At 45.9% G+C, this 12176-nt stretch overlaps 1 protein-coding gene and 1 pseudogene across 2 annotated transcripts in view; both read left to right on the forward strand.

The window, feature by feature from the left end:
* LBH (limb bud and heart development) overlaps positions 1-9898 on the forward strand; it is a 30644-nt gene extending 20746 nt beyond the window's left edge. For both annotated transcript variants that reach the window (XM_011370746.2, XM_011370745.2), the window contains exon 3: positions 7346-9898. In XM_011370746.2, coding sequence (XP_011369048.1) covers positions 7346-7534 — 189 coding nt within the window. In that variant the 3' untranslated portion in view covers positions 7535-9898. The remainder of the gene's footprint in view (positions 1-7345) is intronic.
* Positions 6761-6879, forward strand: LOC111746067 (annotated as a pseudogene).
* Positions 9899-12176: the final 2278 nt, after the last annotated feature.

A 12176-nucleotide genomic window follows, 5' to 3' on the forward strand; every position in this document is an offset into this window, starting at 1 on the left:
CCTAGAGACTTGAAAGCTATTTCCACACAGGGATGGGTTTGGAAGCCTTGTTTTAGGGATTAAGAAGGGAACTCCAGACACGGATAGGATGGCTGTGGGACCAAGCCAAATGTTCAAGACTTTTGTTTCCAAAATGAAGAATGAGAGTATGGTTGGAAATGGCAGCCATGTCAGTCTAGTCTTTCTGAGAGGAAGTGTGGCTGTGGGACATTTGTGTAGCTCCAATGGAGAAGGCTGGAGAGAGGGATCTGTCTTCCCCAGAGGTGACTGGAAGGCACATCTTCTTTCCAAATGGCAATGATGGTATAGTTGCAGGAGGTATTTGAAATCATCTCCGGCCTGATAACTGCAGCCTTTTCTCATCACCCTGGAGAACTTTGAGAAAACATTCTTTAAAGTTTCAAAAGCCCCATCAGCTTTCTGGGCCCAGAGTTATCAGCAGTAATTAGTGCTAATTAATCGGAATTTGGAACTCTTGACTTGCAGGATGGGTGTGTGTTTGAGAGATGTTTATGAGGGTGGTGTTTATCCAGAGGATTTCCTTTTCTTTCAAGTTTCAAGGCTGGATGCTTAAGCATCTTTAATCCAAAGGAAGGAGATCCAACAGTTATAAAGCCCCAAATATCTGCTCAGGTCTCCTATGGATTAGAGACACCAGAGAAGGGTAGGAGAGGGTGAGGTGGATATTCCGTAGCCCCAGTCCAGGAGAGATTTGAGTGAGGTGAGAATCTCAAGGATGGCGAACCTGTGACTCACATCAGAATGGAGACCAGAGAATGTTTTTCCCTCCCCAAATCCAGTAAGTAGCCACGCTGCCCCTTTGCACAATTCTTTCTGTTCTTACCAGCCACATTTCACTCTGAAAAGTCAATAACAATAAAGTGCAAATGATGATGATGATGATGATGATGATGATGATAAGATAGCAGGAAGCAAGTATTTCAAAGAGAATATTTCTTGCCTTCATCTATTGTTAGCGGCCAAAAGTGGGTGTACTTTTCATTTGAATTAGTTGCTGCTCATTCATTCAGCCCTTGGAAAGCCCAGATGCTGTTAGAGATCTGCCCATTGTTACGAACCAGCCCCTCCTGGGAAGGAATAAACACACAAGGCCAATCCATTGTTCTTCAGCAAAAATAAGAAACCCAGGCTTTGAGAAGCCATGGGGCAGGAGGGGTCTGAAGCCATGGAGCAGGAGGAGGGGGAGGTGCATAATGAGAACACCTCTAGCTGTAGGGGCTTCTACTGAAAAGACCAGAATCTGGACAAGGCAGTGGCTATCCTTCCCGCTGGCCTAACCCAGGCCCTGGGAAAACGGAAGCACTGGGAGGAAAGTGATGAAGTCAAATCATTTCTCCAAAGAACCTGGCCTAGAATTTATGAGCACAAACCCAAGAGCGCTGCTAAGTTGCTCCTGTCCCAGGCCATAAATATCGATTTTCTGGTCCCTTGCTCTAAATGTTCCTTAGAGACCCCAGCTTTACCTAATAAGAACCATCATTAGGAATTTAAAGTTTATAGAATATGTTCATACATACCTCTATGTGAATCTCTCCAAAGCCCTATAAGGTAGGAAATAGCATTAATCCCAATTTATAGATGAAGAGGGGAGGGAGATGGGAATCCACATCTCTGAGCTGGTCCGGTACTGTACTGGTGCTCAACATATAGCATCGCAGACTCCTTCCAACAATACTGTAAAGTGGAAATTTCTTCCTCATTTTACTCAGGAGGCAACTGAGGCTCAGAGCAGTTAAAATGACTTGACCATGGTCACAGAGACAATATGACATGGGGGCCAGGTCAAAGCCAGATCTTTCAGACTCCTGGTCTACTAATAGGAGTGATTTTCCATAGCAGGTCAAAGGTTGATTTTTCTCTCCCCCTCTGGAACCAGAGAGAGGAAATGTAACTGTAGTTTTGTACGCTGAAGCGGATGGCTCTCAGGGCCTCAGGGAGCTATCTGGTTATTCATCTCAGGTCCTCTGCCCTGCCTCCCCTGCCTACCCCACCCCAGCACTCCTCTTTTTTCCCTCTGTTCCACCAGAGAGGAGCAGGATGGCCAAGCTCCTGAGGTCTCAGCTTGCAGAGCTGGTAATTAGCCCTTTGTGTCGAGTTAACCACCTTTCATCTCCCCTACCTGCTGGTGTCCGCTTTCCCTATTAGCATCTCTCAGCTCTTTGCTGAGCCCTCCACCCTCTCTGTGTCCAGCTCAGGTTGTTTGTCAGGCATGATGGCTAAGGGACGCAGGCACACAGGGGAGGGCTGCTGCAACCAGAATCGCTCACATTTTCCATCCTAGGTGCCAGACATCTCTCTCCTCTCTCCACCCTAGAGACAGCCAGGTTTAGGTCACCTGGCTTAGAAGCAGACAGTTGATAGCTTGGCCCCCAAATTTCGGGCCTTTGGAGCTCTGGTATTGCCTTTCAGTTCCCCTCCATGGCTGAAACGGGAGCTGACTGACTGGCAACTTTTTATACTTAAACAAAAAGCCTACTGACTAATTCCTCATCTCCAGGGGCTCACCCTCAACCCCAGACTTCTGCTCTGAGGCTGCCTGTGTTGGTCCATCAGCCAGACATCCTGAGTTTTCCTGGACAGTTCTGCTTTCATTGTCCTCATATTTAAACATTTACGTTTGTGCTGTCCAATGCAGTAGCCACTGGCCACATGTAGCTATTTAATTTAAATTTATAGTATATTTACATATACCATAAATTTAAAAATGAAAGAAAATTAAAAATTTTCGCCTCATTTCAAGTGCTTGATAGCCACATGTAGCTAGTGGCTACTGTCAGGCAGCACAGGCAGACAACAAACACTTCCATTATCACAGAAAGTTCTGTTGGACAACTCTGATCTATAAAGCCAGAAATTCTAGTATATTGGCATCCAAACTACATCTCACAGACTGTTTCTTCCTCTTAGAAGGTCTTAATTTTTTCTTGACTGTTCAAGTAAATACATTTGAGTTTCTGAAAACATCAGGGCCTGTTGGCATTAGAAGCCACCTGGCAAAGGAGGCCTCTGAAGACATGCCCCCTATAAAATTCACCATTATCAAGTTTGAATGCCTGCTATTTCTACACAGTGGGACATGTGGGACCCGGGATATTCTTGATGTGTATGATTTTCAAAACTTCACTCCATTTACAAAAGAGGGAACTTGGGTGTCTATTAGTTTCATCCAAGTCATCAGCTGTGACAGCCTAATGTGACAGCTGGATGTGGAATCCATTGCTGGCAGAAGGAGGATTGGACAGGGCGGAGAGAATCATAGCTGGGGATAGATGCTTCTAGATCTTCCCTGTCCTGGGAGTGAGGCTGCAAAATGCCTTTCAGAGCCTCCCTATCTTCCTTTCTGGACCTAAGCCTTTGCTACAGAATGAAGAGACAAGGATTTTTTTTGGGGGGGGGGGGGGGGCAATTTTGGCCTTTTTTTTTTTTTCTGTCCAGAGAGCAGAGGCGCTTTGGGGTAAGAAATTTAACCAGAAGCAATTTCTTTCTGGAACAAGGGCAGTTCCTTATTCCCTGCCAGTTCATGCAGGCAAACAGCATGCCGGGCTGGCCTGCTGCCTCAACCCTACCTGTCATGTGCTTGGCAAGTCTGACTTGAGTCCTTTTTTCCACTGGCTTCCCCACCCCGTCAAATTACAGTTGCAACCTCTCATTTTTCTGCTGCCTAGATGATTAAAAAGCATGACTTAGTGGAAAAATCTTGACCTCCTTAGGGTCACCCTCTTAAGCAGCTGTCGTAGATAAGATTGTGCTGGCAAAATACTCAGCAATACTTTGCAAGGCTTTCTGTCTGTATGTAAGGAAATGAGAAGCTGTTTGCTTCTGGGTGCCTTTTGTTTGTCTTTGGAGAGAGCTACAATTTTCAGAGGCATAAACTGGTTTTATCTGATAATAAAGTAAAATCTTCGATGGAAGGGTTAGATTATTATAGTGATTTTTTAAAATGTAATTAACAGACTTTGTAAAAAAAAATTTTTTTTTAAATGGCGCCTGCTTTGAACAATTCAGGGAGCAAAGTTCTCTGACGACTAAGCAGTACCAGAAGTTCAATGCTCAGACTTCTCCCAAGGACTTAAAAGACTTAATTTGCAGCTCCTGGTATGAAAAGCATTGTTTGGAGTTATTTTAATTACTGTTAGTATTGCTGCCTCTTGCTTGGAGATTGAATACTTATCGTAGTCCTGTTGAAACTGTTCCAAGAAGGACATTCCAATTCAAATTTAGCATATGTCATCTTTGTATTTGCCAAGATCTTGTACCCATCTAATGAGATAAAAAGGTCTCAAAAGGAGAAACTGAGGCACGGGTGGTTGAGACGACTTAGTTGGGGTTATGCAAGTGATATCAAGGACATAGTAAGAATCTGGGGTCTGTGGCTGGACAACGTGTTATTAAATGAATGCCTTGCCTGAAGTCTTATCTCTGAGTTTGGGTCTCTAGTCAGTCACTTCCTAGTTCCATGGCCTTGAGTAAGTTACTTGCCTTCTCTGTACTTCATTTCCTCTTCTATATAATAGGGATCACAGCACCACATACTTCATAGAATTATTGTGAAGACTGAGATTCTGCTCAGCGAATGTGCCTGGCATTCTTCCATCATCATCATCATCATCAACATTTTAATGTATTCTCTCCTAATTTTATTTAAAGACCTATTCTTGGCTTAAAACCAAGTTTCATGCTCTCCACCCTTACTGTCCTCTTCCTACTGTTGGCCTTGCTTCTTCCTGTCCCTTTCATGCTTCCTCAACTTGGATGATCATAGTTAGAATCTGGAGTCACAGGGTAGGCACAGCCCTAGGTTTGAGGTCAGAGGGTAGAGTCAGGAGCCCAAGTCTGTCCTGGGCAAGGTGTCCATCTCCTCTTACTATTTCACAGCTCTGTCTCAGGTCCTGAAGATTTAGAACAACTGTCCAGAATGGGAAGCTCAGCCTCTAGACCTGGCTGCCCAGAGGATCATCCTGGGGCCTCCATCTGCCAAATGGGCAGTTAAAGCCCAGAGTCTTGCCCACTCTCCCTGGTCAGTTTTCTTTTTGTGAGTTGAGAGGGTTGACCCAGTGGCATCCATTTATTTCAAAAGGTATCGTGCTGAGGAGAGCAGATCTAGGAGTGAAACCTGGCTCTTGCATGTGACCCGCAGCGCCCCGGAGCCCCTTTGCTCCTGGACGGGAGGTGTGTGAAAGGGTTTTATAAACTGTAGCATGCTTTCCGCTCATTGGGGTTCTCCCCGCTCACTCCAAAGCTGGGTTTGGAAGGGCGCCTTGTGTCGTCACCCGAAAGGAGGAGCTCTACGTGAGGAAACATGAGGCAGGGCCCAAGGAGGCCACTTGACCCTCTCCCTGCTCAGCACACGCGGGTCTGTGTGCACAGCACAGTCCAAGGGCAGAACTGCAGAGTTGGCTGTGTCAGGAAGAGAAAGACCACCCAGTGGGGGTCAACCTTTCCTATGCCTTCACCTCCATTCACCGAGCCCCTCCTCTGCCTTGTTTTCCTCCTGGCTGCCATTATGGTACTTTTTATAAAGCTTGTTAAGTCTTTAATGATGCCTGGTTGTGCAGCTGGCTTAAGACTTAATCCCCAGCAATGGGGCTTTATTGGATAAATGGTTAATAATCACTTGTCTGCAGGGATTGGGGAGGTTTTGTGGAGGCCTGTGATTCCTGGAAGCCCCACGTGACCTGTGACGTGGTCAGTGACGTGACTGGGACAGCACTGCTTCGGGTTGGGGGATAGTAAGATGAGCCACCCTAATAGCACCATGGAAGGCCTGAGTTTGTAGGAGAGTATTCCTTCTACTTCTGGAGACAGAGGACACCTGTCTGCTGCCATAGACTTGTCTGGATCTCAGCCAGGCACGGGCAGTCCCTGGGATGTCTCCACCCACTCCAGGTTTTGCTTTCCTTTCTTTGCCATAACAAGCCATGTGACCTCAAGCAAGTCTCCTGACCCCTCTGGGCCTCAGTTGCCTCATCTATCAAATGGAGAGGTTGGAAGAGATGGTCTTGGAGGCACCCTGTGATTCTGTCAACCTTTCCTATGAGCTCCAGTGTCCCAGATGGAGTCTTCTCATTCCTGCTGCCGGGTGTGAGTGTCACCGAGGGCTGTGAATGGCAAGGGACCAGCAGCCCATCGGATTAAGTACTTAAGCTGCTGGGCAAAGAATTGGGTCAGCGGTAGTCACAGGGCAGCGTGGGCAAAGGGAATCCACAGAGCCAGGCATGGCCCTTGATTTTAGAGCCCGGCGTGGGGTTTCTTCCAGCTCTGCACAGGACAAACAGTGGGCGTGAAAAAAGCCTTATTGGTGGGGCTATGGAAAGAGAAGTAAACTCAGGTGTCAAGCTATCGAGGGCCCTGGATTTTTGATCCCAGCTTGCCTGTGACTGGAGGCCACACCCTCAATGCTTCTTTGGCCTTGACTTCACAACTGGACTGAGATCAGAACCCATCTACTGGAGGGGCAGTGGTATTGGGGCATAGAAACCAGACAGACCTGGGTCTGAATCTCCTTCCACCACCCGTTTGTAGGCTGCGTGATTTGGGCAGCCTCTTTCTCCGAGGCTGTGATTCTTTAAGATAATATCAGCAACACCTATTTATCAGCATGACTATGTTAGGTCAACATTACATAGATAAAGCACCTGGTAGCCAGCTCACACTAGGTGCCAATAATGATCCTGGGAGGAATTTAATGTTGTGGGACCTGTTGTATGCTTTGCACTGCTGGAGTAAAACCCTTGCTGAAGTCTACCGCCATGCCACCCTGAACAAGCTCGATCCCATCTGATCTCGGAAGCTAAGCAGGGTGGGAGCTGGTTAATACTTGGATAGTTGACCACTTAGGAAGACCAGATGCTGTAGGTATAAAAAATAAATTAAAAAATAAGGGATTGTAAGCTGACAAGGTCCTTGCAATCTGTAGGTCAACCAAGGGTTGCCTTGCCTAAAACAAAACAACAACAACCAAAAAAAAAAAAAAAAAAATGCTTGCTGAAAATAGAGATGTGACTTACTGTGGATGGCAAAATTTTAAATTCGTTTATCTGAAAATAAAACGAAACAAAAAGTGCAAAAAGAGCTACCCCACCTTTTAGACTTGGTGGCAGTGCCCTGAAAACTTTGGGCTTCAAGCTGAGGGATGGTTTCCCACGTGGCTCCAGAATTCACTCCCCAGCTCCTCCTGCCTTACACGCGCCCACCGCCATTCCCGGGCGTAGCACCGTCTGGACCTACAGCAGGTGCTCAGCCCTGCGTATGCACATGAGGTGAAGGAGTGGACCTTCTCTTTTCAGATCTGTATGTGACCGGGCGCTCGCTGTTTTTATTTCAGATCTTCCCCGACCCGTCAGATTTTGACCGCTGCTGCAAACTGAAGGACCGCCTGCCCTCCATAGTGGTGGAGCCCACAGAGGGGGAGGTGGAGAGTGGGGAGCTCCGATGGCCGCCTGAGGAGTTCTTGGTCCAGGAGGATGAGCAGGACAACTGTGAAGAGACAGTGAACGAGAACAAGGAGCAGTAGAGTTCCCGCCGGCTGCCGCGGGGTCACACCCGACAGCATCTGTACCTGAACTGTGTTCTTTCCCATTGTGATGGAAGAAGAGAGTGAGCCACAATCGTTCTGAAACTTCAGACGATGGCTTCCGTTTTGCACCTGAAAATCACTGAGTTGGTCTTCTTTTCTTTTCTTTTCTTTTTTTGAACTGTGTCGGGCAGTGGAGCCCTCTGCGACACTTTGCAAGGCCTGAGAAAGGAAGCTGCTTAGAGCAGGGGTGGGGGGTGCGGGGAAGCTGTGTGACTTCGAGATCATTATCGGAACTCAAGCAACTAGAGGCAGTGGTGGGATTCTGGGGGGCGGGGGGATCAGGGAGATGTGCACAGCGAACAAAGAACATTTGGTATACGAAAACAAACATGAGACAAAAGAGAAAATACACTTTTTAAAGAAAACAGAGAAGTCCAGCCAGGAAGTACTATTCAGTGAGCATTTACCCTGGCTGCTGGGGCATGGGACGACCAAGTCTTCATCTCTCTCTCCAGCTTTGCCCACTGCTAGCCTTTGCTTTTATTTCAGGTTTGTTGTCTATTACAGGGGAGGCAGGTAAAGGAGAGCAGGAGAACCTGGCTGCCTGCAAAGCCAGCTGGAGGAGATGGGAAAGGAAAAGGTCTCCCATTCCTTCTCTGTGGACCCTCTGCTCCTGGCTTGGCAGGTTCACGTACCAGCAGTAATCTGGAGGTTGGTTTGTTTTTTTTAAGAGGCAGGGCTATTGAGCTCCAATTTTCCCTTTTTGCCCCCCCAGCCCTTTTAGGAGTAGTGAGAGTACTTCCTGCCCTTGTTGGAGGACCCAAGTGGATGCTTGGACACGAAGTCCCTCCGCCACTGCTCCCCTGGGACTTAGACTGAGCAGAGTGGGTGGACTCTCCCAGGCTGGCCCTTCCTTCTCTTCACCACCCTTCCCAGCCCTGCTGTGGGCTCTAGCCTGACCAGCCGCAGTTCCCACTCCCATTTGGGCTCTTGGCCTATTTTTCTGGTAGAATCTGAGTGGAGAGCAGAGGCTTTTTCTGTTTCTTGTTGGAGAGGTGAGCTTTAGTGCAGGTCTCAAGAGCTGCAAAGCCTGGGAATTATTGGATGAAGCTGAGGGGGCTCTCATGCAACAGCCTGGAGATCGAAACTAAAGGCTGTCATGAGATCCCTGGCTTCCCCCCATGTGTCACTGAATGCAGGGGGGAGGACAGTGTAGTGAGGGAGCATGGAACGGTGATTCTCACCCCTCCCCTCCCACCTCTCACCTGTCCCCGGCAAGGGCACAGTTGCAGGAGAAAAGTTAGCCTTGGACTTTGACCTTCTTGTCACAGTTCAGAACCGCCAGGAACAGCAGATTGTGGGACAAACCTTTCAAACCATCTCTTTCTCTATCTTGGAGGACTGTGCCTCCAAGAGGTGGGCTCGAGAGCCTCCCTGGGGCCGGACTTGGCCAGCCGAGGCACCCACGTGTCCCTTCAGATTTCCAGTCAGTCCAGGTTGACCCCGGTTTTGAACTTGCATGTAGTGTTGTATTTAATACCTCAAGGTTAGTGTGATTCTGGGGAATGTTGAGCAGGAGAACCAGAGTGTGCTGTTGACACATCAGCAGGATTTGGTTCTGCGAAGCTGACGCTCCTCCTCCCCCACTGCTCCCTTCCTCTGTGTCGTCCGCTTGTGTTATACACACCGATGGCAATAACTTCTTCCAGCTCCTCGAGGAAGTGGGAGAGGCCTGCAGCCTGCTCTGCTGGGTATTTCACTCTCTTGCTCTCCCCTTTCCTTCTGTGTTGGCTGCGGAGAGCCTTTCCCCCTGACTCTCATTCCCTCACAGCAGCATTTCTCATCCTGTGCCTCCCTTGTGGATGGGGTCTTGCCTTTTAAAGTCCCATGTTTCTGTGTCCCCCTCTCATCTGCTCCCCTGTGTCATCTGTCCGTGTGATGGGAACGTGCTTGTAAACTGCATAACAGATCTACTTTGTGTATACGTGTGTTTTTCGGGGTGGTTTATTATTTTTGCTGGTCGCTAGACCCCTTTGTATGATCATTTGGAGTCTGAGCAGGCCAGAGGCTGACAGCTAAAGTCAGGACCCTGTTGGGGGACCCAGCTGCTCTTGGACAAGTGGCTGAGCTCCTGTCTGGCCTCCTCCTTTTTTTTTTTTTTTTTAAGTATCTCGTGTGTATTTCTAACTGATCGTATTGGAAAAAAAAACCCTAGTATTTCAGTAAAAATGCCTGTTGTAAGATGAACCTCCTGTAACTATCTGTTCTTTTTTGAGGCTCAGGGAGAAACTAGCATTTTTTTTTTCCAAACTACTTTTTGTCACTGTGACAGTTGTAAATAAAGTTTGAAAATGCTTTCCACTCTGGTCTGGTTTCCTTCTTCTTGCTCCGTTGGAATGGAGAGAACACAAAGGAAATTAAGGCGTGACTGTCGTAGGAAGTTGGGTTACGGGGAGGCTCGTGTGAGGTCCCTTACATACCTTACCTGCTGGCCCTTCTGGGGTGAGCTGATCCATTTTTTTTTTAATCACTTGGCTGAATGAAAGCAGCCTTTTCTTCTATGTCAGTGGTTATCAACTGTGGATACACATCAGAATCACCAAGAGAGCTTTAAAAAAATACACAAATAATTTGGATCCTATACCCCACGAATTAGATTTCAATAAGTGGGGTGAGGTCAAAGCATTAGTATTTTTTGGAATCACTGGGGGAGATTTTAACACGTAGCCATGATTTTAAACCATCTTTCCAAGGGAAGAGAAATACCCAAGATATATTCAAGTTCAATCACAAAGACAAGAGGTGAATGGAAGGGTGTATATGTAGCGAAAGAGAGCTCCAGCACCCATTCGCACCATTGACTGAGTGCCTACCTTTTATCAGGCTTTGTTAAAAGATTGGGGTAAACAAAATAGCAGTGGTCCTAACCCTCAATGCACTGTTTTAGTGTAAAATTAAATTACAAATATGGTGAGTCAAAGGTAGGAAAAAGGAAAAATAGTGTGCTCTGAGAATAGCTGTTGGAGTGAGTCAGGAAGAGCATCTGAAGAAGTGACAAGGAGCAGGAGAAGAGGGGTGAGGTGTATGGAGAGAGTGCTTCTGGCAGAGACGGCTTGGGTTGAGTTTGACCTGTGGGGGTGGGGAAGAAGAAACAATGCAAAGAGGGCTGCTTAGGCCTTGATGAAGAGTGAGTTGGATTTTATTAGAAATGCAGGGCTTAGAATGATATTTACATCTTCATACAATCTGGCTCTATGGAGATGGACTTGGAGGGGGCAAGGTGGAAGGCCTAGAGACCCAGAAGGGGCCTTCAAGGTCGGAGCGAGAGAAAGTGTTGCTTTGTGGAGGGGTTTTTGAACATTTTCTTAATCTGAGGCTGGATGTTTTTGCCTTCACTCAGCTCACATCTGGGCTTGTCATCATCGTGAATATAGAAAGTCAAGTGATCTGTGCTGAGGGTATCCTCAATATTAATAAAATATCCATACATTTTAACACTAGCCTAAGTAAAACCACTAGATCTATTATGGATCTGCTGCCTTGAGGATAGCTTGCAGGCCTTGACCATCCTCATTTTGGATTGTTCCTCTATTTTTTCTTTTCAACAGCCTTAGAATGGAATTTATTAGAACACGGTGTCCTTGAATATAGCCCCTCAGAAAATTGTCTTTGTTAACAGATAACATCATCTATGTAGAAAATCCTATGACATCTATCCAAAAAAGCTACTAGAACTGATGTGTGAGTTTGGTATGGTTGCAGGATCTAAGATTGATATACAAAAACTGACTATGTAGTATTTCTATGTAGTAGCAATAAATAATTGGAAATTAAAGATTGAAATACCATGTACAATAGCATCAAAAATAGAAATTGTTTAGGTATAAATCTGACAAAAGACATGCAAAATCTTTTCAGTGAAAACTACAAAACGTTACTGAGAGAAATTAAATAAGACCTACATTAACAGAGGTATACCATGTTCATGAAACTGAAGACACAATGTTAAAATGTCAGTTCTCCAATTGGTCTATAGATTCAACGCAATTAAAATCCCAGAAAGCATTTTTGTAGAAATTGACAATTTGATTCTGAAATTCATATGGAAATGCAAAGAACCTAAAATAGTCAAACAACTTTCAAAAAGAAAAAGAACTCAATTTCGAACTATTTCAAAGCTATAGTAATCAAAATAGTGTAGTATTGAGATAGACAAATAGACCCATAGAACAGAACAGAAAGTCTAAAAATAAATCCACACATATAAGATCAATTGATTTTTGATAAAGGTGCAAAGGACCTCAGTGGTGAAAGGATATTTTTTTCAACAAATGGTTCTGGAACAATTGTGTCTCCATATGCAAATAGACCCTGGAGATGGAAACATGAGTCTTCACTCTGTCTCTCATTGTTTCCAGGTGATTTTCTAAATAAAATAATTATTTATTTAGAAAAAAATTTTCTTTTTCCTTATTGGCCGATTGCTTCAATACAGTTCCAATCCCCAGGTCACCTCCTCTCTCCCTAAAGGAAGAGCATTGAATGGCAACTGGTGAACTTTACTGTGTTGTTCAGGTTGATTACATTCAAGTCCTGCTCTGCCACTCCTTACGTTATTTGGGGCCACTTTCTTAACGTC

Source organism: Pteropus vampyrus, unplaced genomic scaffold (assembly GCF_000151845.1).
Source record: "Pteropus vampyrus isolate Shadow unplaced genomic scaffold, Pvam_2.0 Scaffold173, whole genome shotgun sequence".
Taxonomy (NCBI): Eukaryota; Metazoa; Chordata; class Mammalia; order Chiroptera; family Pteropodidae; genus Pteropus; species Pteropus vampyrus.